Genomic DNA, 26,014 nt, shown 5'->3' on the forward strand with positions numbered 1-26,014 from the left:
AAGGTGACTGGTCATCCACTGAACTCAATATTGACATAATATTAGTTCATGAAACTGTTATGGGGACTTTATTATTAGCAAACTGTTATGTATGTACACAACCAGCCAATATAAAGAAACAATAGCATTCATTTAGTGTCCTCTTTCTGGCCATCTGGCAAATGTGAGTCCAATATTCACACTCTTTAGTGCTGCTTGTGGTCTTTTTCAACGCCTGGGGTTTTTTAGCTGTTAAATGCTCCATTAGCTAGTTGCTAACTTTGTTTGTGCACTATTTGCTGCAGAGCAGGTAGCGCACAATGGGTTGATCAGCACTTTTTTTTTTTTTTTGCTCAAAACTGACGACCCCCGTGGATCAAAGCGACACAAATGAAAACAGCATGGGTGGACCCAAACAACCAGTTGTTCGCAGTAAAACCAGAGCAGTCACACTTGGTAGAGCTGAGAAGAAACTGCTGAGTCGATAACAAATCTCGGTGGGTTCATTACTAGGTGCGCTGCTCTTGACATTGCTCATATTCATGTGGTCATATGGAAATTCTGATTATACAGTAGCTGATTTAACTTATGTTGTGTGGTGAAAAGCAAAGATATCACATCATAGAAAAAAAGGCACTAATTAACTTCGACGCTTATGGGGGTGAGAGAGTAAAGAGAAAGTGACAGAGGAGGAGTGAGAACAAAACAATATCCAAAAAGAAAGTGCTTAGTTTCCGCTTCCTGCTGTTCATACCATCAGTGCCCCTAAGTCTCCGTGTGTCGACACTCGGGCAAAGACTTTCTCTGTCTGACATTATTACCCTCTTTTGTTTCCAGTTGTGACTTTGTCATTCGATAAATCTGTGTGGACCTACATTGCAGTGAACTATATGTGACAGAACCTCAGTCTTCTAAAGTTTTTGGTATTTATATATATATATATATATATATACCTTTTTTTCCTTTTACTTATTGACAAGTAGAGAGTACTTATGATTTTTATCTTATGTAACTTTAAACAAGTTGCTTTTTAATTTCACAGAAATTCATTCCTATAATAATTAGTAGAATCACTCACCTTGGAACATGTTCAGATGTGTCAGTGCTGCCTGCTGTTGTATTTGAACAAAGTGTCTTGTTTGTCACGTGCAGTACGCTGGCAAAAGCAAGCAAGAGGTAGTGACACAAAATAACAGCTTTAATTCGTAACTTTGATTAGAACACACTTATTCAAACTATTCCTCTCATCCTTTTCAGGCAACACTTGTTTCCCCTGTTTCTTACACACAAACAAACACTGCACTGTTGGTGAATACACAAAGTCTACCTACAAGTAAAAGTTTAAAACTCTTGTACTGTTTTTGATGTTAGCAGGCAGCGTGCTGTGTACTGAGACACCGTTTATATTCGAGATAAAATTTCCTGAAACCTGCGTTTTTTTGGTTTTGTTTTTTGTTTCAGTTTGTCCATTTTAACATACTGGGATTTAGACATTGAGAACTGCAAATGTTTATGTTAAAAGCAGCTTTACATGCAATCTGAGGTACACTTAGTAAAGTGTCTGCCTGGAATATATAAATAAACATGGTAGCAGCATGCTGTAATGAAGCCATGCAGAGATGACTCAAGTCTACAGGGGACAAATTTCGTGCAAAACGAATAACATCTCCTAATAATGGTTTAGATGATCTAATTTTCTACAGCTGCTGATGTAATAACAAAATGTAAATGTTTATTGAGCTAATGCAGAAAATTACTCAAACGATACCTCTGGGAAAGTTTAATGGACAGCCATGAGTTATCTCTACTGTATACATTGACGTTCAGATTATTTTTCTTTAAGTCCACCTATTGCTACATGTCTTGATCTCAACTAACACTCCTCATCAAATGGAATTTTCAATCCACCATGTGTGCTACCAAGCTCCTCTGTAGGAAAGGTCCTTGACCAAAATATTGCTGAGGTGTGAGAAATCAATTGTTCCTTCACACCCTGATGTATCTTCCTGCTCTCACATCATCACCCAGATGGAAATTATTCTGTGAAACATGGTTACTGATTTTTCATAGCTCAAGCGTACATATACAATACCCAGGCACAGATGAATAAACAAATCATTTGGATGACATATTCCACTTACATATTACATTTCTTAGCACACTCTTTTGAAAATATTTTCCTTCTAGTTTTCAATTTTGCACTTTCCCCAGCTCTATTATATGAAACTAAAACACACACACGCACACACACGCACACACACACACACACACACACACACACACACCCTGACAAGCACTATATCTTTCTTGTTCTCATATTATTTGATAGACATTAGTATGTCTGGTCATGAGGAGCGGATACTATCCCAAGGTCCTCGATAAGACCAGTATAAATAGTTGAGTAGGGCATTATATCACTTTGCTATTGGGGAAAAATGGGGAGCATTCTAGTGTTCAGAGGATTAGTCGATATTCAATTAACCCAGGCAGACAGTCACGGTGACTGTTTATCAATACCTCTTTTTAACTCCACACTCTCACCCTCCACACTCCACACTTAATTAAACTTCCCATTAATAGCATCAAAAAAGTGAACAAACTAACGCGAACACTTGGCTAAGTTTGGAAAAGTGAGTCAAATATATAGATGCACTAGTCGAATAATTCAATTCAATTCAATTCAATTCAATTTTATTTGTATAGCGCCAAATCACAATACAAATCATCTCAAGGCACTTTACAAAAACTAAAACTAAAAACCCAACAATTCCCTTATGAGCAAGCACTTGGCGACAGTGGAGAGGAAAAAACTCCCTTTAACGGAAGAAAAAAACCTCCAGCAGAACCGGGCTCAGTTTGGGCGGCCATCTGCCTCGACCGGTTGGGGTGAGTGGATAGAGCAGAGAGAAAAGAACAGCAACAATAAACAACAAATAGACACTGCAAGTTGGTGGGGCCAGTAACTGCACATCAGCGATAAACAGCTCCAGGACCAGGGACACCTGCAGAAGGTGAGAGAGAGAGAGAGGGAGGGAGAGAGCACAAACTAGGGGAGAGAGAGAGCACAAGGTTAGTAACATTCAATGGTGGAATATACATGAGGTGGGAGAGAAGGGGGTTAGGGTAGGGGAGCTCAGTGCACCAATGGTCCTCGGGCAGTCTAGGCCTATAGCAGCATAACTAACTAAGGGATGGTTCAGGGTTGCCTGAAGCCAGCCCTAACTATATGCTTTGTCAAAGAGGAAGGTTTTAAGTCTAGCCTTAAAAGTACAGAGAGTGTCTGCCTCCTGAACCCAGGCTGAGAGCTGGTTCCACAGGAGAGGAGCTTGATAGCTAAAGGCTCTGCCTCCCATTCTGCTTTTGAGAACTCTGGGAACCACAAGTAGGCCTGCACTCTGAGAGCGAAGTGGTCTATTGGGATAATATGGTACTATGAGGTCTTTAAGGTATGAAGGAGCTTGATTATGAAGGGATTTGTATGTGAGAAGAAGGATTTTAAATTCTATTCTATATTTTACAGGGAGCCAATGAAGAGAAGCCAATATAGGAGAAATATGATCTCTCTTGCTAGTTCCTGTCAGGACTCTGGCTGCGGCATTCTGGATTAATTGGAGGCTTAGTTGGTTACTTAAGGGAGTCAACCAAGCTCCTGCACTGGTCTAAGGTCTCTATCATGGCCTAACATGATTTCAGTCCAGTTGTGGAGACTTTGTGTGTTTTATGTATGTCACAATCATGCGTCATCAAAGTATTTGTCTGGTTATGGATGTGTATCTGGGACACATCCTGACCCTTGACCCTAAAATCATTTTATGTCCGATTCCACAATTGAGCCTACGAAAGCCTGGCCTCACATAGCACAAAGCAGCTTTAGTTCGACGTGTAAGATGTAAGATGACTTAGCTGCCACATTGTGTAAGGAAACCACACTTTGGAGTCACAAGCCTATTTTGTCTAAATCCAGAAGTGAAGACGAGCCTTGTTCCTGTCTTGTGTCACAGACCGTGCAGCATTTGTCCTTTGCTAATCAGCTGCAAATCACGAACAGTGCACGGATGAAGAGACAGTGATGTGACTGTCTAGACGGTGGTAATGATCTGATAATATGTGATGTGATCAAACATGCCAGTGCTGGTGGAGATCTTCTCATGTAACTGTAGTGACTGTTCTCTCTTCTAGATGTAGTTGTTAGCTGAACAGCAGAGATGTTATAGAAAGATAAACACTCCATGCAGTAAAAAGAGACTGGAGAGTGCGAGGACAGATGAATTAATCAAGAGAAAATTTTTCTCAGCTTTTACTATGTGTTAACACTGACAACTAACATTAACATGTTAGCATGGCAATGTGCTGTTAATTGTTTTTTGATAATCACTTGTTCTATAATGTCAGCAAATGCTGAGAAATCCTTGTCTCAAGTCAAAGTTGAAACATATTTGATTTACAATTATAGAAAAAGTGCAAATGAGCAAATCTTTATATTGTAAAAGTTGACAGCAGGAAGTTTTTTGGCAGTTTTACTTAATGACTTAAAAGATTAATTATTAAACAAATATTAGATTTGTTGTGGAGTTTTCTGTTGACAGACTAATCCATTGACTGACTAGTTATTTCAGTATATCTGAATGCTGCATGGTCCGTAACACCACCACAGTATGAACAAACTAGTGTAACTACTAAATTGTGTGTGTCACATCCAGTTGCCATTGTGTGAATACCAATGAGCTTTGAGTTGTTATCACCCGCTCCTCAGTTGACAGAGTCTGGGTGATGTATCACTCATATACCTCAGCTTCTTTCCAGAGACAGGATGTTTTTTTTTTTTTTCACTTGGAAAATTAAATGTCAAATGCAGATTCAAAGTTGTGATGGCTCAGCAATATCTGGGATAGTTTTAAGCTGAGATGAACAATCTACCTACGTCTCTAACCTTTTGTATGTGTGATAGAATATTTACAGCTGCTGTTTGTTTGCAGGGCTGAAAAATAATCCTTCCAACTGTTTTTGATTAAAGAAGTAAAGCTCCACTATGTTTTCAGCAGAGCTCGATTGTAATTCTCCTCTCCTGTTTGCGCTCAGCCCATTAAAGGCTGTGCCTCTGTCCTCGGCTAAGTTTGCTCTTAGAGATGAAATGTTTTTCTGTTGGGCGCTTTGAGCCAGCCCCCTTCCACCAATGTGGGGGTGAGCTTTCCCAGGACAAAGAAATGAATATATAATGGAATGAAAAAAGAGGGGGTGGGAGAGACAAAAGGCAGCGGGAGTGTGAGTGTGAGTGAGAGGGAGGAAGGGAAAGTGGGAGCTGGAGTGAAAAGATATAGAGGTTTGATAAGTGCTTGTCAAAGGGTTCAAAATTGCAGCTAAACTCCTAGTGCAGGAACATGGGGAAGGAAGAACTACTGTAGAGAGAAAATCTGTGCCTTTCCCCTATTACAGACCCAATTGCCAACTCATTACACTCCATAGGGTGTGGGATACATAACACACGCTGTAGTTATAGAGTTGCTGGATAGCAGCTCAGTCCAACTGAGTTCCCCCCCCCTTCTCCCCTGGTCCTCCAGCACATGGTACAGTCCATTTAAAAGGCTGCATGTCATCTCAGTGTATGCTGGGTCCTCTCTGAGAGCAGCTGCTCACAGCACATTCTCCTCAGCGGGAGCACTCACTTTCCCCTCCGCCTACTGGGCTGCATCTCTTTTTCCTCCTGTCTTTTTTTTCCCCTTCTCTGCTCTCTTTGCGTTCCCTCTTTCTCCTGCACTCACTCCTTTTCTGCTTTGTCCTGCAAACACACACGTGCTTTTTTTTTTTCTTGTGTGATGCTTGGTCACTGTTATTCTTTATGCAGTAACAGGTAGAAATCACCTCTGTCCAGCTCACTGCCAAACAGAAGAAGGGCCGGCATTTTGGCTTTTTTTTTTTTTTTTTTTTATGTGCAAACTAAACTGTGAGAGAAGAAGCACAGGTGGAGGAGGAAGAGGAGAAGAGGGGGATAAGAGGAGGAGGAAAGAGTGTTAGCTTCACCCCCTCTAATGCTCTACTTGACACCATGCTGCTCTGTGTGGATTTGGTCCTCAGGGGAAAATCCTTAAAATGATGGAAGACAACAAACAGCTGGCACAGAGGATTGATGGGGCCATCCAGTCTGCCAGTCAGGAAGTGACCAACCTCCGCTCAGAGCTCTCTGCCACCAGCCGCAGACTGGCAGAGCTGGGTGCCAGCAGCCCCCCTGCCTTGGAGATCCACCACCAGCACAACCATCACGATGATGGCCTCCACTACCGGGGTGAGTGTCACAGCATGTGCAAATGATTTTTTTTTTTTTTTTTTTTGTGAATGTGTACTCACACCTAATCTCTTGCCTCTCTGTGTGAGAGTGAGAACATGTGTGCTGTGTTGAAATCAACAGTGGGAAGTATTTGGGGAATGTGCAGCTGATTGACCAATATCATTCCACCGATCCTCCACTGACTTATTTCTCCCCAAACTGCTTACCAGCATGACAGCGGAGGGGAGCTAGAAGGAAAGAGAACAAGAGACAGACTGAGTGTTGTTATTATACGGGAGGGGTTGGGGTTAGAGAGCGTGGGCCAGACCTGGTCCGGGTTTGGTTTCCCAGGCAGCAGCTGGGCTCCTCTGGGGCTGCACTCTCTCTATCTCTGGCTCCTTCTCGGCTCCCTCTCTGAGTCTGGCAAGGAGTCTTAAGCTACGCTTTAGGCCCAAAAACCCTATGCCAACATCTCTGCCGGGGTCTGGCGACACCATGGCACTGTCATTTGGCTGGGAAAAAATGTGATGAATAAGGAATGAGCTTTAAACTGAAGTTCTGAAGAGACTGCTCATTGTGTCTTCTTTGGCTCAAAATAAGTTGGTCTGGCTTCATGTCATGTGGTTTAATATCTCTCTTGTTGCTACACGTACAATGGACCATGAAAAAGCATTGTTTTATATTTAGTTGTTACATGCTTCCAGTTTTTATCTTTATGCCTATTTTATGTTTGCTTTATCTTGTGTAAGACAATGGCCTGGGTCTAATTACACAGTATCATGACTGATTCTATTAAGCTACTTTTATATAGCTGACATCTTGGATTCATTAATACTGAGTTTTGATTTGTTTAATTGGAACAGCAGTGAAGTCTTGTTTGCTTGTTGTTCTGACATGTAAACTGGGCAGCACATACTGCTGTTTGTGATTACATCAATTTACTTAGTAACTATTTAGTCATGACAAAGACAAAGCTTTCCACAGAATAGCGGATGACGGGACAGATAAAACTTTACATTGCCTGCATGTGGAGAAGGTTTGGCTTGCTGAAATAGTGAAAAGTGCCACAGAAGAACAGCCCTCAGTTGTAGATCTTTTGCCTCAGGGTGACAATGTTCTCCATTTGACTTGGATACATTTAGAAGCCTGTGGGTTATTGAGATCATACCCTACCAAGCATCTTGCTATCAGTGTCTGGTAAATGGCTCCCTGTGTTGTGCATATGGAGTTCAAAAGCAGGTGATTCCTCTTATCTGGTACTTTCAGGGCTGAGGGTGGATCTGTGTGAAATGTGGCTTTACAGCACTGATGTACTGGGTTTTAACTATGCGTTTGTGTGACTATTGCAGATATTGTACATATTCTGTGGTGTTTTAGTTTATTGGTCAGTGGGTTGCATTATGGAAAGTGTAAGCTCCAGTAACTGTGGAAGTGAATTACTTAATTGCTGTGGTATTCCTTTAAGCGTATTTAATCATAGCAAATTTACAAAGGCTGAAAGTATTTAGAGAGAAATCGGAATTTTAAACACAATAAAGTAACCTTCTCAAGTGTTACTATTTTTAATTATATATACATTGTGCAACTTAGAAGTTCTGATGGCTGATACTCAAGTATCAGCCTATCCTATTAAAGAATTGTCTGCTGGGAATTATTATTAGTCCTCTAAGTGCATACACAGGCAAGTATGTGGAGAACAGAGTTTGCATTATGATGTCTTGTCTATGCTTCTGCCCCGAAAGTACATAATAGCACTTAAGCTACAGGTGGGTAGCTTTTCTTGGACTGTGAGGTTGGAAATAGAACCATAGCATAAAAACATATACGGTGTGTTTCAGGTTCTTCACTCTTCATGGGTGTTCAGAATGAAGACAGCCCTGTTTTGAGAATTATACTGTGAGATGGGGGTGTGATGTTTCAGCTACTGGGGGACAATGCAATATGATCCAAGAAGTATAGTCTGAGTAACAGATTTATGTGTTTAAAGACTTAACACAAGCCCTTGAGGCTAAATAGTGGTTTATATTATTATGAGGGGGGATTTTAAACTCTGGAAAGTTACTACAACAGCAATTCAATCTTTTTGTTGTGGTAAACAATATAAATGCAGTGTTCACATTACAAAGTAATGTGCTTGCAAGTATTTGGGAAGTGCATTGCGCTGCAAGAAAATGTGAGCCAGGTTCAAGCTACTTACTGGACCACAGCATGTCAACAAAGCGGACTGGTAGTTGATCTGAACAAGGCCCTTGGTCTTCAGAGATGGAATGACCCGGCTGCAGAGAGTTATCCATCCTACAGTGCTAACAGGCAGCCTGACGTTCCCACATTCCTGGATGTCAGGGCAGTGATGTCATACTTCCTGTTCCCAGAGCCAGGCCAGCACAGTCCCCCACCTCCCTAAACCATCTCAGCCGAGCCCTCACTGCGCCTGCATCAAGAGAGATGAGGCAATGGGAACCACTTAACTTAAGAATGTTTTTTTTTTTTTTTTTTTGAACATTTTAAATTTAGGATGACTTGTCTGAGATCGCTTGGGTTAGAGAGTGTGTATGTGTGATGAGCCAGCAACAGCGGCCAGTGGAGAGAGTTCTTTAGGTGTGTTTTCCCTCTAATGGCAGGCCTGTTTTTTTTTTTTTTTTATAGATCATTTCTTGGGTTTTTAATATGCATGACCTGACTCTCTGTAAATATATCATACTGTGCCAAAATGTCAGAATTTCTTGAAGTGTTTCACCTTCATGTAGAGCTTCAATAACATCTCTGACAGATGTCCAATAACGCCATAAACACGGTTCTTCAGCTTGCTGTTGCTGTTGGCCTTCGAACCTGTCCTTCTTACTGAACCAATTGCAAGGAACAAGAGACCCAAAACGTTCATTCTCGACACCCTGCATCAGGATTAATCGTTTTTATTCAAGCCAATGACAGTAATGTATTCATTGCTTGGGTGATGACACCCCTATATTATTGGCCCTTCCTCTTAATCCATCACACTGATGTCAAGGCCTTGTTTAACATTCCTAAACGACACTGATGTTTCACCACTGAGCCACTGCATTGCTGCCACATGCAATGTCCATCTAACCTGTGAGATGGGAAAACACATATATAACTTGCACTCAAGGAATAGAAGCTGTATGAAAATATTTTGCCCTCTAAAATCAATGTGCGCTAACCCAATGGGATTTTCATTATTTATACTCTCAGAAGATCAGTGCCCTGCAGTCAGCTTGGTGAGAAAGTCCTTATCACAAAACCCATGGGAATATACCAACCCTAATCCATAAACCTTTAAAAAACTCAAACATAGTACAGTCATCAGAAAATCCTTGCTGCTTTAAATAAAAAAGGACCAATTTAAAGAGAGAAATTAATCATGTATGTGAACATTTTCACTTGTGCAAGAATATTGTAGTCAATCGTAGTTAAATCATAATAAGGGTTTCAAGAAGAACAACAATGCAAAGTAGGATTGGATTTCAAATGGCAAGGGTGAGGGAAGTAGAAAGGGAAGTAGAAATCAGTGCTTGGTGACTGGCAGTTTGAGCACTTTCACCCAGTTCAATCATAAGCACAAAATGAGAAAATGTGTTTGAAAACATCTACTTCACTCATAGAGAAAGCCAAAAGTACAAGAAATAAAACTGGTAAGGGGTCAATTCAGCAATAGCTGGGGTTTTTGCTTTCAAATTGCACTGACAAATTGTTCTCAATTTGCCACAGCTCCTTTTTCTACTAGTATTAACAACCAGAGCACAGAAAAACATGATTTCTGAGAGCTACATTTAAATGGCCATACTACTGTATTGTCAAACAATTTAGCAGTGTCTGCAGTATCAAGCATTGGCATAGCCCATGAAATATTAAAGCGTTTTTATTGTACTCAGGACGCAAATTACCTTCTTCTCCCCCCTCCCCATTTTTTATGTTTGTCTGCTATATTGAGGAAAATTGAAGATAGGCCTATCATTAAAACTTTAAAATGGGAATCTAAAAAATAAAACATCAAGAACCAACACCTCTTCCAACTTTGCAACTCTTTTATAGCTGCTGTTTAGATATGATAGTATGCTGGTATGCTATATTTGTGGATAGAGGAAGATAACACAGCTAAAACCTTTAAAGATATCCTCCATACTGTACTGTGTGCTGTAAAACAGTGTTGATTAAGTATTCTCCTAAAACACCCAGTGATTATCTTTTCTCTGTAGAGAAGAAGCTGCACTGGCTCTAGTGCTCTCTGCTGCAAAGTAATTGTGAGGAAGAATCCTCTCCCCATCTGGCCTGAGTTTGTCAGAGGCCCCGGGTCTCTCATTACTTCATCTTGCACACAAGCAGGGCTGGGAATGGAGCGGCAGTTTATATGGGGCAAAATCCCACCCACTCCAGCTTTTTCTCTTTCTGTCTTTGTAACACTCTCTGGGGACCACCCGCCTTCCTGTTCACTGTCCACATGCAGAGAAAGTATGCAGTGCGCTCTAACCTTCCCCCCTGTTTCCACCACCACCCGAGTACATCACCCCCACCTTCTAATATTCCCTGCCTGGCCTCCTTCAGCCACACCCTGTCTGTGGTCAATGTAGCATGAGGAGAACTGTGTCCAAACAATGGGCAGAAAGAGGCAGCCTCTTACTCCTCTAACATTTCTCTATTTCTGTTCTTCCTCACCAGACTTCCTACAGTAAAAAAACTAATCATGGTATACTGGGGACTCCTGGAGTTCCAATAAAAGATGAAAATACTGGCACTGGTGGGTGGGATGATTGTCTCTTACATCTTTAGGAGATGCAGACAGCAGTGATGTTACAAAGACAGACATGGTAATCTGGTAGTTAAATACAAAGTATAAAGAAATGATGGCAAACTAATAACTTACAATCCTCACTTTTATTTTCTTATGGATTAACACAGATAATGTAATTATTAATATGTCGATGATAGCTGAAAAATGACATTTAATAATCCTAACAAAATGCTGCAACAAAAAGAAAAAGCAAGTTGAAACCAACCAAAAAATGAATACGACAAATATGTACAATATAAGTAATGAACAAGTACTGCTAATATGTTGGCACACAATTGTTAGTAATATGACCTGTCTTTATTGGTGTGTTTACAGTCTATTTACCTCAGAGCAAAGCTAATTTTCCAAAGTGTTTAATTGTCTCCTCCATATTTTTTCAATTTTAGCTGAGTGCATAGCTGAGCAGAGCTTAGAAGTACTTATTGGCACATTGGCAACCTTTTTTTTCCAGTGGTTAATAATGGCCTTAAATAAATAATGACTCTGTGGGTATTTGTTTTGCTTTGTAATGGAATGCAAGCCCTATTAATGAACTGATAGAGTTGCACAAGCTCTCACTGGGACCAAAAACCCAGTGGATTTGGTAAAGCGTTTTCCTCCTGAATTTAATGTAGGGACAAGAGCTGGGTGGGACATATCCACTTTCATGTCCGTACAGGGGCAAGGGAAGCTGACCTGTTTTGTTTCAAGTGCTCTGAGAGCTTTCCAAGATTGTGGTTCACTGAGAGAGCATTGTGGGGTGCTACCAAATTCAGGTTGCAACCCTTGTAAAGGTCCAGAATTGACTGGTGACAACTGACCCAAGTGTTTCTCAGGTCTGTTGGCAGAGGTGACAGAAGTGCTTCCCTGGACACCAGCTGGTGATACCATTCCTTTAGTTTGGGTGGCAGATGGCTGCAGTGCCATCACCATGCACCCCTCGTGTAAAATGCCACCTTGAAGAAAATGAGCCTGCAAAAAATGCAGGCAGGCAAGTAGACAAGCAGACAGGCAGTGGAGCAGAGCCAGAAAAAGGAGCTGCAAGAAAGATGCCAAGTCTGAGACAGCGGCACATCTCAAATAGGCATTCCTGTGCACTTAAATTTTCCATTCAAGCTTTATCTGAATGAAACTTCACAGAGCAAGTCAGTGAAAACCAATTCAAGGAGAACTGAGGAGTAGTTTAACCATGACACTCACCAATGAATTGCTTTCCGGTATGACACTCTGGCCTCTGCTGTGATATTATTCCTACCAGTAACCGATATGTCTTCATATGCTAATTAGATTCACAAAAGTCAAAGCACTCGTTTAACTATTTCCTTCTCACTGGCTTGGGACAGTCTTTGTTTCCCAGGTGATTTTTGATGAGGATGACATTTAATATGGATTCCCTGTGTATAGGTCACAGCTCAGGTTAAGAGCACATTATGAGACTGGCATTTATTGTCTCAGGAGCAGAGAGACAAATTGGCTAATGAGGACATTCATCTTCGTTATCACTCCCTTTTCTCCCTCATTTCCTTCACATGTGCTCATCATGTTTTTGCATACAGCGTATAGCACAGTTTGTAGTTTTTTCATTGAAAAGGAAATGGACTGTAGAAAAAGACTGCTTATCTCTGGTGGGTATCATGTTTTTGTCTTGATCCTATATCAGGGTAGAGAATTGCTGTTATGGACTGGGTCAAGTACTGCCTTTGTTTCATGGACCTGCTGGATGTTACATCTGCATCATGCACATCTGGAGAGGATCACCGTGGTGTATGATGGAGAGGCAGCTTAGTTAAGATGATTTCCTTTACCTTACATGAGATAGTACAAGACATGGTAAGCTGGGATGGAGCTACTGTATGTTGAGGTCTGATGACAGTACAGGTGTCTGAGTACAGACTGACACAACAGACTCTCGTGGTGGAGGATATACGTTTCTACTAATGAAGCAAACTGGACTCATGAATCAAAAAGATTCACTATGCATCTGTGATGAGAAAAAAAAAAAAGAGCTCTGACAGAGAGTTTTGTGTAATCCTCCCAAGTGTGGTGTATCAAGGCCACTGTCTGGGTGTTGTGCCTGCTTCGCAACAGGAGGCGCAGATAATGATCTGACTTTAAGAACCTAACTCCCCAGTCTCCCCCATGCCTCCACTCTACACATCTAACCATTCATTTTCACCCTAAATCATCCAAATCCCTGTTGAGTCCAAACTTCAAACAACTGCGACTCTCAGAAAGAGAGGAAGAGGCAGACAGCAAGGGACAGGAAGCCTGGTTGCCTTCACAACAGTCTCAGCTCATCCTATTAAAATGCCTCATTGCTTTAGCAGCAGAGACTTTTTATTGCTGCTGGTACATATTGTTGCCTTGACTGCAGTTTAAATTCATTCCCAGAAGAGAATGGACTAGACATGCAGGAAAATGAGTTTTGAGGAAGTGCAGAACAACTCCCCCTGTATCCAGAGGATGTGATGTGTGACATTTCAGCAGGGCAGAGGATAAACAGAACACCTTACTGCTTCTCCAAATCATCTGGTTCCACTCTACAAGACTGATGGGCTGAAGACATCCTGAATATCAGGATAGTACAGTGTGTTTTTAAACATGCTCACAATCCAAGAGAGGCAAATAACAGTATATATCATTTTATGTATGTCGTACTTTGAAATATACAGGATGTTTTAAGACCAAACTTTCACATAAATCCTCTGCCAACATTTATTTAACAAAAAAAAAAAAGAGTTATACAGTCATATACCATATCCAGACATGTCATCATTTAACAAGTAGCAAATAAATCATTTAAATGGTTAAAGTTTTTAAAGCAAATTTTATTTGCAAATTGTACATATTTACTGGCATTCTTGCTCTCTGACAGGTGATCTCTGGGTTTTGGACTGGTTATTCAACAAAACAAGCAAACAATTTAAATAAATCACCTTGAGCTCCAAAAATTGTGAAATAATCAGCAGATTATCTCATCATGAAAATTATTGTTAAATGCGGCATTAGTTCACTGACAAAAAAAATGTACAACTTTTTTAGTGATCAGATATTTGGTTTGTTAAATTGAAATGCTAAACCATAGTTTGCAGAAAAACAACAATTTTAAGATGTCATTTTGGATTTTGGGATATTGTGATAGACATATTTCATTACTTTATCACAATTTGTTGAGTGGATGGTTGCAGATTTCTACAACAGACCTAGATTAATCAATAATCAATCATTTTTTGCTATCCTAGTCAAAATATACAGTATGTCCACAGGTCGTAAGTGTGGTTGCTTTTCCATCTTTAATTTCCACACTGCTTATCCCAGACAACAGCAGATGGCTCACATAGTAATACACTATGCTGTTTACTTTATATGACATTATGTGTTTTGCAGTGGTGTGCTATTCTGATTGGACTTATTCGGATTGAGAATCCACACTATTGTTGTCAGCGTTACCTGTAGTGATCACACTATGCAGGTAAAAGACTGTAGGATGAGCTGATATGATTTTTTTTTTTTAAATTAAGAATTTCAAGACATTTTTTTAAAGGTCAGATTCCCTTGTTTTGATTTCTTAGCCTAAATGAGTATGATTTATGATTTTTGCCATGTTTGCCTTTAGGTTAAAATAAATAAACAAACAAACAAATAAATAGGCTTAGTAGGTCATTACAAAACAGCGCATTACATTTTAGGTTTTTGTTCATATATCATCATCATCAGCTCCCCAGGCCCCCCTGAGATGCTGGTATCATGCACGTATGATGCATGTAAGTGGTTTCCATGCCAGAATTATTTTTGGCCTCAGCCTGAAGGTATTAGTGTTGAAAGCTTTCTGTTTCCTCCTGCTGAGGAGGTTCTGCACAAATATTTATCAGGTTGCCAATTACTGTAGCCTATTGCTCAGATATAAACACACACAAACACTCTGTGCCTCTGTTGCCGAGGTTGTATATACATTCCTGTAAATGTGTTTATAAGTAATAACTGTAAATTTTACCTTAAACCAGATGTCCCTTTCCAATATCCCAGCAGTCAGGCCAATGTGTTCCAAAGCTTGTGTATTGCATGTTTGCAGATTCCTAATTGAAAAGAGCCTATTAAAAGATGCAACTTTATCACCAAGCCTACACGTAGCAGCAGTGGGATCAATGCACATCGAGATTGCTTCTTTATAAAAAGAGGCTGTTTTCAACCTTGGCTTTCTGCAAAAAGACATCTGCTTATCTACAATGTTTATCCAAAATGAACAGATTAATTAGACTCATTCTTCTTTTTTGAAATTGGAATATATCTGTATTCTCAATGAAAAGCAGAGACCCCAAAAATAAACCTTCTCTTTTTCATAGTGACTGTATCTGTGAATTGGCCACGGGCCATTTGATCCAGAATTATGCAAACTCCAATAAAAATAGAAATTAAACAATCAGCAGTTTTTGCTCTATTCAGCATTTCTTCCAAGCTTTACTGTATCTGCTTCCTATTATCACTAATAGGGTAAATCATGAATATAGAGAGCTGTGTTGATATTCCCAGCAGGTTATTGCTGAGTTCAACTCATCATTTGTATCAACATTTTTTCAGTTTTCATGCATAGCAATAAGATAAATTAAACTATGGCTCCACACTGAAGCAATTCATACATTCAGTTATTGATTCAGTAGTATGTCACTTTCTCTTCTGATTGGTTTGAGTTAACAACTCTCAAATTTCATGTTATGAATAAAGTGTGTATATATTATAATATTATATATTACTATATTTATTTGTTTGTTACTTAAAAGTGATATGCTGTTTCTCACCAATGTCAGTTGGCCTTGTACATTTATTATTATTGTCTCTCCAGGCTTTCACTACTTAATAGCTCTGAGTTGCTGCTGTTCATCAATCACAGTTTCACCTCACGTTTTACATGATCTGTGATCAAATATCCCTGCAATCTGTGATCAAATAAGATCAGTATCCTGGTTTAAAATGGCTTTATATATTTTTATGCTTTGAAAAAATCAATGTGGGTGTCCACATTGATAGTTTCAAAAAATTATTTAGTTATACATGATGTTGTAGAGGACCCTGATATATCTTGACTTTTAGTTGCTAGAGTTACAGGTAACTCTAGGTCATAGAGGCTTGCAAAAGACACCAATCAGTAAAGGTCCATGACTCATTCTTACCTTTTCCTTCCTTGTCTTTTGAGGCTTTTAGCAAATACAGTATCTTCAATCCTGCTCCCATGTCTAACAAGCTTCATGGTCCCAGCTGGTGTAATACAGGCTGTATGTTAAAATTTGTCTTCAAGGGCAAGCTGAGAAAACCCAAGATATGTCACATGCTTGTTTTCTCAGGCTTGACAAAGCTCATCCAAAGCCAAAGAGGACATTGTACATCAATCTAAGTAGTCCATCTTGTGACTACTAAACTCACTTTGACATGTAAAATTAGTGTATTGCCACTTTAACTGCTGCTGTCCATCCACTATTCCCTCCCATAGCTACAGCCACTGTCTGGTATTGGCCTTCTCATAGATGGGATGACAGCTCCAAACACTGGAAGTAAGCAAAGGAATCTTCTGTTCTGGCTGCCGAACAATGAGTTCTTTTCAATATGGCAGCCTTTCGTTGAAGTGGTGTGGGTTTTTTTTGGAAGGGGGTTTCAGATTCAGGGGTTTCCCACAGACTCCCCTAATTAACCACAGCAAGAGACTCAGCTACTCTCTCTGTCCAGGAATGTTCTCCCAAACCCCAAGTATGCCTCTGTTCCATCACTGCTGCAAAACCTCCTTATTTCCAAATTATGTTCACCAGAAACATTAAGGAGAACAAAACTAAAGCATTTTATTTTATAGTATTACACAGTTGGAACATCAAATTTATCTGCTGCGGAGGGATAGAAGTGGCCTGCCGTAGCAACATGTTTTACTAAGTCGACTTTACCCGTGAGTCTAGTCTAAGGGACGTAACAATGCCGTGATACATTTTTTCATGGCTATTGTATGTCAGCTGAGATGGGCTCTATTACTTTCCCTTTATGAGGTTAATGTGTGCCACAGGGCTGCAGAACGCCCGCTGCTTTGTCAGAGGACTTGTCTGAATGAGAGGAGCTTGGTGTGTGTAATTTACTGTCCACAGTGAGGTTGTGAAGAAAGAGGTGAGCTGAGGTAAGGGGATAAATATTAGAGGTTATGAGAAAAGCTGTTATAAGGAGAAGAGAAGAGAGGAGGAGTTTCAGCCCTGGCTCCATTAATAGACCCTGTGTGCCGCTGAATTGATTTTGAGGTCAGTCCATAAAGCACACCGCCTCAGCACTGTACTAACAGTGGCGTCATTATGGTGTTATTAGTGTAGAGGGGGAGGCAGGCAGAAAGGTAAGGTTGAAGGAGTAATTTACAGGTGTGTTAAACGGGTCTACTGTTCTAGAAAGAAAGAAAAAACCCCAGATGCCGGTCAGACCACTTCTGTCACACTGCTCTCAGCTAATTTCCATCAGTTTCAGTTTAGTGCCTTTGTTTTAATCTTTCTCATATATTAATTTTCTGCATGCTTATGCTCTATTTACATTTACATATCAGTGGTGCATGTTAAAATGTTGAAAGGACCCAGTATGCACATGGTTTCTGTCAAGTGTTATATTATTACCATTATTAATGGATCCCTTTTTTCCCCTTTACTTTAAAAGGATTTGAATATTGTAGTTAGCTTATATCATGATCATATGGTTTGTGTGTAAAATCACACACATCGAAGAATCTGTAGCTGTGTGGAGCTAATTGTGGTCTAGAAAAAGCACAATATTTCACTTTAAAGAGATAAAGATGCAACAAGTTAGAATGCAGTGAAATCAAACAACCCATATAAACACAAAATGCACATGTAAACATCCCTAGCGGAAGCTACAGGTTTCCTTTCTTGTTGAAAGAACTCATTAGTTCTTCCATCTGGACTCAGTTAAAGGTTCTTTTATTCACAGTTGAGCTCAAGTGAACATTAATTCCAGTTAATCAATTGTGATTTTTCCTTATTAGTTGTGTTTTGACCTTTCAACGACTTAACACTAGCCCAGCAGAGGTTCCCGTGTGCTCACACTGCGCTGCCTTTATGAATAAATGAAAAGGTATGTGAGTACCTGGAGTAAGAGAGCTGTACAGTAATTAATAAGTCTGATTTCACTTTAATAGACCTACAGCAGTATGAAATGCAGATTTTGAGAAATGATCACAAGGTGCTCTAAAAGTGAAGGTCTTTTTATGCACTCTCTTATTCCCTTAAACTGATTCCTTTAAACAGCATCACTACAGTGATGGGGCAGATTCCACCCACCTCAGTGCTCAGTAAAAATGCACTCTGAAATTACAACTCATCTGAGAGGTCTATGGTTACATGGTTTGCAGTATGTTTTGCTAAAGGGAATGCAGGTTGTTCCAGATATGTCATACATCTGACACAGATAAACTGTTTGGACAGCTTAACCAAGACCATACACACACGCACATTGCCTGTGACATGAGTTCAGCCCTTTGTTCTCCAGCATCTGAGTGTTTTTGTTTTATTGTTCTGTATACCAGCAGAACTGAGAGATGTTAAGACGCCTTTTTTGGTGTCTGTGCATTTGTGCATGTTTTGATGTGTCTGCCTTGTTTTCATTTGGCACTGTGGGGCATTTCCACATTTCTACCTCTCCTGAGGTCATGAACATGCTCCTCTTTAATATTCCCTGTTTTTTAAATTGTTTCTTAAATTGTAACATATGTACAAGCTGATTTAGTCATTCACAGGCACAGATGCTATTCTCTGTCTCTCTGCTGCGGATGGGTGAATGTTTTTGGCTGCTGCCCTTATTTCCTTCCCTAACTGAGACAAACAAAGAAAGACAAATAGATAAAGGAAGGTACAGAGCACAAGTATGATCACTAGAAAGTCGGACAATATGACACAGACAAGATGATATGAAAGGGTAAAACTCAGAGACTTTCAACAGACCAATGAGCTGTGATGTGAAGAGCAGCAGGCCACTGTGAGAGACAGGTAATGAGTGTGTGGTAATACACCTCCAGACCTTAATTGGTTCGAATGAGCAGGCTGGAGAGGCTCTTCCATCAGGCTGTGGATGAGCAGACTGTCAGGTGACAAGCCGTGGAGAGAGAACTAATTGGTTCTCTCCCCCAGACACAGCTCCTGTCTGTCCTCATGTAGCTGACAGAAACACTGGCTTTGTGGTTGGCTGAGTGGGTTGGTGCAAACCGAAAGGCTCATTGTTTAGCTCTATACCTGCTTGTTTAGAAAATGTGCTTACATCCAGAATCCAGGCTTCAGCAAGATCCATGGGTGCTGAAAAGTCACTTATTTATTTACTTTTTAATATAAACATAATACAGACAATGCAGACTCTATATTAATTGGAAATGTCTAATTTTTCTGCAGAATGTTCTGTATGCTTGCTGCTAACAATTTACAGCTGAGAACAAAGAAATTGTTAGATGCACTAAAAGGAGTGCATAAAAATAAAAGAAAATGGCTAAATGAAGATGAAGCGTGACTTTAAGTGTGGGCGTTTAGCAGAAGTTACTAATTAAACAACAAAATCAGTTGCTTGTTCTTTCTTTAAGGACGACGTGTAGAAACATTTTCTGACCTGAATCAACACGACAACAGTTTTCTAGGAATTCCAAAATTAATTCATTTTATGATATGGCGACTCTCTAGTTGAGTTTTGGTTAAGTTTCTAGAATGGTGATGGTTTGGATTAACTTCAGTAAGGTTAAGGAGCATCACTAGCATTCCTATAGTAATAAACTTTATAAAAAAAAACATGGTTGACTGCTGAAAAGCAAACAGGTGTCTCATGTTAAGGTCCAAAAATTTGCTGACAAATCAATTTTGGGACACTTGCTCACGAGTGATACAGTTGTACTTCCTTGGACGAAAGTCTTAAAGTATGATTTAATTAAACTTAGTTGTATAGTGAAGCAGCATGGTGAATGAGTGGTTAACACTGTTGCCTCACAGCAAGAAGGTTGTGGGTTTGCAACTCAGCCTTTCTGTGTGGAGTTTGCATGTTCTCCCCGTGCTTGCGTGGGTTTATTCCGGTTTCCTCCCACAGTCCAAAAGCATGCATATTAGGTTGATTGGTGACTCTAAATTGCCCATAGGAGTGAGTGTGTGAAGCTGAAGGACTTGGAGCATGGGTGGACTGTAGATGTTTTTTGTTTTTTTGTTGTTTGTTCATAGGTTAAGATCTGGAAGTGTCACTTGAAGTTTAAGTACTGGAAAAACAGTTAAAGGAAAAAAATGAATATAGCTGAAATGCTAGTTGACATGAAAGTGATAAAAGCAGTTGATTTGTCATGTTAAAAAGAGTATAAGGAAGTTGTAGCATGTCCAGAGAAGCTGTATAGAAGAATAATAATATCAGAGAAATTAAATATAGTAATACATCAAGATTATTAGTGCAGCAATCCATCATTAGTGGGATAAAACTAATCTGTTTTACTATAGTCTAAACCAAGTCATGTCAGTCAGTCAGTAGGAGGAGCCAGCATTGAAAGATCATAACCTGCAGTGTGCCTGTTCTGTAAACACAAATGAATGCAGTACCTTTCACAGTGTTTACAGTATTTCAGCACACACCATGTTGATTTATCTGATTTCTGTGCTTGTATAGTGCCGGTTAGGTAGGCACTCTCAGGGGAGACAGCATATTGACGTCATTTGATTTCTCCAATGGGTGTGAGATACTGAAGTGGTTGTTAAAATGCAGACTGTGACTATCAGAGTGTCTCATTTTCATGCTGAAATGTGCAGTTGGTATTAGAAGAAGAGGAGACATTGTTGTCACCGTGCTATATAGGAGTGGATGCAACACTCTAATACTGCTGGATATCAAAGGATTACACCAAGATTGTCTCAGGCCTTACATATGTCTCTGTGTCACAATCAGGCATCAGCTTTCTAATACAGTCTACTTTAGCTGTCTGATTACACAGCTGGAGGGTGAAGGTACCAGCTTAGAAATGAGTGTAGGCCTGCAGTGCATCAGTGTTTTTGCCTTGTACTGGGATGTCCCATCTGCCATATTGGGATTGCTGGTTGAGTGGGTTATGTTGTGTGTGTGTGTGTGTGTGTGTGTGTGTGCGTGTGTGTGTGTGTGTGTGTGTATGTTGTGTGTGTGTGGGGACACACCAGCGGGGGTGGGCAATACCATCTCAGGGGGGTACAGGTTAAGCTTTAAAGCTGATGAGGTTGGTAGGAGGGGCATGGAAATGATGGGAGGGCGTGGACTGATCCCTCTGGTAATCTTTGTCCCATCCCTGATCCAGGATCCTCAGGGTAGTAAGCTGATACTATACAACAGTGACAGGGTTCGGAGTGAAAGAGAAAACCTAAAGGAGGAAGGACAGATATGGCTTTTTCCTTCATGCTGAGGGCTGAGAAGATGCTGCGGCCCAGTTGTATACCATGGGAACTCCATGGAGCTGAGATGAATGGAGGTACAGCAGCAATTCATTATGCTTCAGGTCAAGGTCAGAAATGCACCAATGCTCATCATGCACCAGCTGCTATCACATCTTGTCACCTTCTGACCTCTGTGAGTGTCATACAGCTGCAGTGCAGGAATATTTGATTTATGAGGTTGTGTTTCTACAGCCTTGTAATGAGATATGCATGGATATCCACACAGCATGCTGTCAATTAACCTTGTGATCTGCAATATGTGGACAAACGTATACATTATATTAGATTTTTTTAATATTCTAAGGCTCAGTGTGTGTTTTCTGCATGGGCAAATGCACATGACTGGATGATACATTTCAAATTAATTAAGTTTGTGTCACAGGGGGCACAGACGCATGAAGAAACAGGAGGTGGATGAGTGTGAATCATTATGTGGTGCTGCTCAGCGTACAACCTGACAAAATAAATGAGGAGTCTTCGAGCCTGTTTCCTTTTTTTTTTTACCTTTTTATTTCTATGGATTGATAATACAATCCAGCAATTAAATGAACTTACACTATCAATTATTTTGATTCCCTCACCTCTATTGCCCTGTTATGATGAGCTTACTAAAACTGTTTAAATTTTAGATTTGCCATGCATTTGGCATCTTTGCCATTTAATGACATTTGAAACACTAAATTAGCCTGTTTAGCTTGAGTCCTGTTGATTCAGCAGTAGACAGCTGCTGTGACATTTCTAGGCCAGGACAGGATCAGGTATGGAGATGAAAGATGGTTAATTTAAGAATAAGGCCACCACCTACCGACATCGTCATTTCACAGCACTTAAGTGTTAGAGAGATGAACTTGAAAGCTTAAGTAAAATCTTTTTTATCTTGCAGAAGTTAGCTATACAAGTAGAGGTGGTCATAAATGAATATGTTTTCTTTTTTAGTGTTATCAGAGGGTTTTTTATTTCGGCAAGATGAACTGCCTCCACTATTAAACAATGTATGAAAGCCCGTGGCTATCAATTACATATAAGTATTCTGTAACCTTTTCTTCACAGTAATACAAAAATGTGCATGTTGTTATAAAGCCATTCTTTGTTAAAATGGGTTACAACAGTGGAGGTACTGCTGTATAGAAGCAATTAGCAAATGTAACAAAAGCACTAGTACTTTTTTAGATAGTTGGGAATTGTGTGTGGTGATGGTGAGGTTTCTGAAGAGGACTGATAGAGTTTTCACTTTCAACACCTGACATCAATCATTTGGTTGCTTCACTTCCACCCTCTGTTCCTGCTGTATTATTCATAGACTCTACTTTTCTTAAGAGAGGGTTACATTTTAAATCCAAAGGTTGCCGGCAACAACAGTCCCTTTGCAGCCCTAGCAGCAAGCAAGCAGCGGCAGCTCTAAAAGTTGCAAGTTGATTTCAGTCATTCAAATTTCTATTTGAGTAAAAGTACAAAAGCAGGTGGCCAGGCAGAGCAGTGGTTAGTGTCACCTGACAGCAAGGTTCTGGGCTTGAGCTCTGGTCAACCTATGGCACTTCTGTGTAAAGTTTGCATATCACTAGTTGTCTTTCTGTGAGAGACTGGTGGTCGGTCCATGGCACTTCTTGCCTCTTGCTTAATGTTGGCTTCAGACATTTGCAGACGTCCCTTTGCATTGTGCTGTCAGTTGGATATTTCATAGACTAAAGACATGGATCAAGCAGTGTAATAATCCATCCATCCATCCATCCATCCTCAGCTGACTCCTCTCAATGTGGAGGAGCAGCGGCTCTACTCCGAGCTCCTCCCGGGTGACCGAGCTCCTCACCCTATCTCTAAGGGAGCGCCCGGCCACCCTGCGGGGGAAGCTCATTTCAGCCGCTTGTATCTGAGATCTTGTCCTTTCAGTCATGACCCACCTCACCTATGGTCATGATCAGTGTAATAATCAAAAGATTAAATGTACCACTGCAGTATTTTTAAATGTGCACTGGCCTTCTATCATTTGAAAACAGCATTAGTTTCTCTTATTTACTGATAAAGTTCTGGAGCTTATTAAACTTCTGCAGACTGGCTTCAGTGACAGGTTTCAACAGTAAATACTGGAGTTTGCTTTCAGAGATGCTGTCACACTGTTATTGCTGTCATAATTTGCAACCAGGGCAGTAGCTATTATTGAGGACACCAGGGACATGTCCTGAGTATTGTCTCTGGTAATTTGTTAGATTATACAGAGTGTGAGTTTTCTAGGCAGATTCTGGTGTTTTCATTATTCAGTATTTCAGTATTCAGTATACATCAGTATTTTAGCAAACATATGTTTAAATAATATTGAAATACATCCAATACATGGAAACAGGGTTTTGATCAATTCCCTTCTTGTGCCTTGATAAACGCGATCATACAGTACTGTGTAGATGTTTTAGGTATTTTAGATGAACTATGATTCCTGCAGCAGATGGTCTGACCCCCACAGACCACTGATCTTGGCAGTGTGGAGTCAGCCTAGGATCACATGAATGGTCAGAACACATTGTCTGAATCTACAGAACTGCAGCAGCTTCTCCAAGGTGCTGCAAAGTACCATTAAGAAACTGTGTGCAGGTCAAAGCAAAGAGAACTGCTGATGGTTCATGGCCATTAGATTTAGGTCTTGTTCTCTTTACTACACTTTGTATGAAGTTCATTGATAAATGAAAAACCATTTATGTAATTTGTAATAAAAGCATCCACTGTGTATTTTTAATTCCTAAAACCTTTGCACAGTATTCTTTGATCTTCCTCTTTGGTGTGTGTGAATGTGAGTTGTTCTTTTTTGAATAGTTTTGATGTTGCCACAAGGGCTCTGTTTAACATTGTTTCTTTGTAGCATAAATAATAGCTAAATTGGATTGAATTGTATTTGGAAATATGAAGTTGGTGAGAAAAATGCTGCCATAACCAACAAAATTAATGGCCAAGACTCCAAAGTACAACCCACATTGTGACAAAACCTAAATTATACTTTTCGAGAAATACATTTAACTTTCAGAGAAAGAAGCTGCACTGACCTTTTGAATTACATTTCATATTTGTCAGTGATATATAAGTAACACTGTTTACTTTAGGCAGTTCAAACATATTTTCCTGTCTGTGCATTCTAAAGTAATCTTCAGCTCCACACAGGGGTAAGCATACTTTTGCAGAGGCAAATCTCACACTGTAACTTCATGGTAAATTGATCTCTGGTGTTGAAATATAAGCTTTTTTTGGGGGGCTCAGATTGAAAAAATAGGTTTTGTATGAGGTTGGGAGTGGTTTGGGACATCTGCCTACAGAAATAATGGCACATATAGGAAACAAAGTAGCGCCTCAAGAATCTGAGTGTGTGTTAATTAAACAGACAGTACTGTGGAGGAAGAGGGAACTTCAAGTCAATCCAGTCCTGTCTCCTGAGTGTACGCTGCCTCAGGGAGACAGAGGAACAGAAAAACAGTTTTTTCAGTGTTTCTGATTTGATAACGATGACTCTGCTATGCTGCTACATCACAGAGGTCTCATTCAGCTTTCAAATTATGGGGGAACCAAGGGGATTTAGCTCCCCCAAAAGAGATCTGAGCTCCCCTATAAGCAACACAATCTCAAGTTTTTGAGGGGCAAGGAACAGAAATTAACATTTATACCATTGCTGTTTCTCATATAGCTTCTTATTTTCTTTCTGCTCTTCTTGTTTTACTATGTTTATGCCTCTCTGTCACTGCCCTGCAGGGTGCCAACACTATGCGTCTCAGAGCCCCCCAACTCTTATTACTGCAGTTACTCTCCTGGGAAGAAGGATTGAACGGATGGTGATCAGTGACGCAGAACCAGCTTGGGAAGGGAGGGGGGGGCATAAAGGCCGAGGGACAAACAAAAAGAGGGAGAGAATCTCTCTCACTGCAGGAGTTACAGGGAGAGGAGAGGAATCTTAATAATCATGAGAAAAAACTCCTAAGAGAGAAAGAACTAGATGAGTTGAGGGATTTGGGGGTTTTAAAACTAGGAGAAGAGGTTGGTTGATTGATGGAGGAGGATGCAGGAAGAGAGGGCAGTGAGTGAGAGGAGAAGCTTTTGGACTCTGCGAGCAATTACAGTGTTTGTGGCAACATGCGAAAAGTCAGCCTGCAGCAGCAGTGCAGTGAAAAGACCACTGGCTGGAAACTAGTCTACCACTGTGAGTACCACTGTGAATGGCAAAAGTGTGATAATAAAACGGCACGTTTTACAAATGTTGAATAATGAAATTCTATAGAGGACTTTAAACCATCCCCTCCAAAAATGGATTTATCTGGTTCAACACTGGCTTGCATCAGACCGTTGTCCTAACAGCTGCCAAGGAGGTTGTGCTGTCTTCCATTGAGACATAGTTTCATCACAAAGGAATACTTTCAACTTGGACATAAGAGTTTAACATTTGATTTATTAAATTTTTTTTCATATTTTCAATTCTCAGTAATGACCTATTCTGGTGTTCTTAAATTGCTCTCCTCTTTGTATTCCACTGCTGTTGTTGAAAGTTGGCCTTTCTCCTTAATGAGATTTCTGTAC

At 40.2% G+C, this 26,014-nt stretch overlaps 1 protein-coding gene across 3 annotated transcripts in view; it reads left to right on the plus strand.

Moving 5' to 3' along the window:
* The window catches only part of kaznb (kazrin, periplakin interacting protein b), an 89,812-nt gene that overhangs the window by 34,211 nt on the left and 29,587 nt on the right, over positions 1 to 26,014 (plus strand). For all 3 annotated transcript variants that reach the window (XM_026306179.2, XM_026306180.2, XM_026306178.1), the window contains exon 4: positions 6,052 to 6,259. In XM_026306179.2, the coding sequence (XP_026161964.1) occupies positions 6,052 to 6,259 (208 nt within the window). The remainder of the gene's footprint in view (positions 1 to 6,051; positions 6,260 to 26,014) is intronic.

This window comes from Mastacembelus armatus, chromosome 5 (genome assembly GCF_900324485.2).
Source record: "Mastacembelus armatus chromosome 5, fMasArm1.2, whole genome shotgun sequence".
In the NCBI taxonomy this organism is placed as follows: domain Eukaryota; kingdom Metazoa; phylum Chordata; class Actinopteri; order Synbranchiformes; family Mastacembelidae; genus Mastacembelus; species Mastacembelus armatus.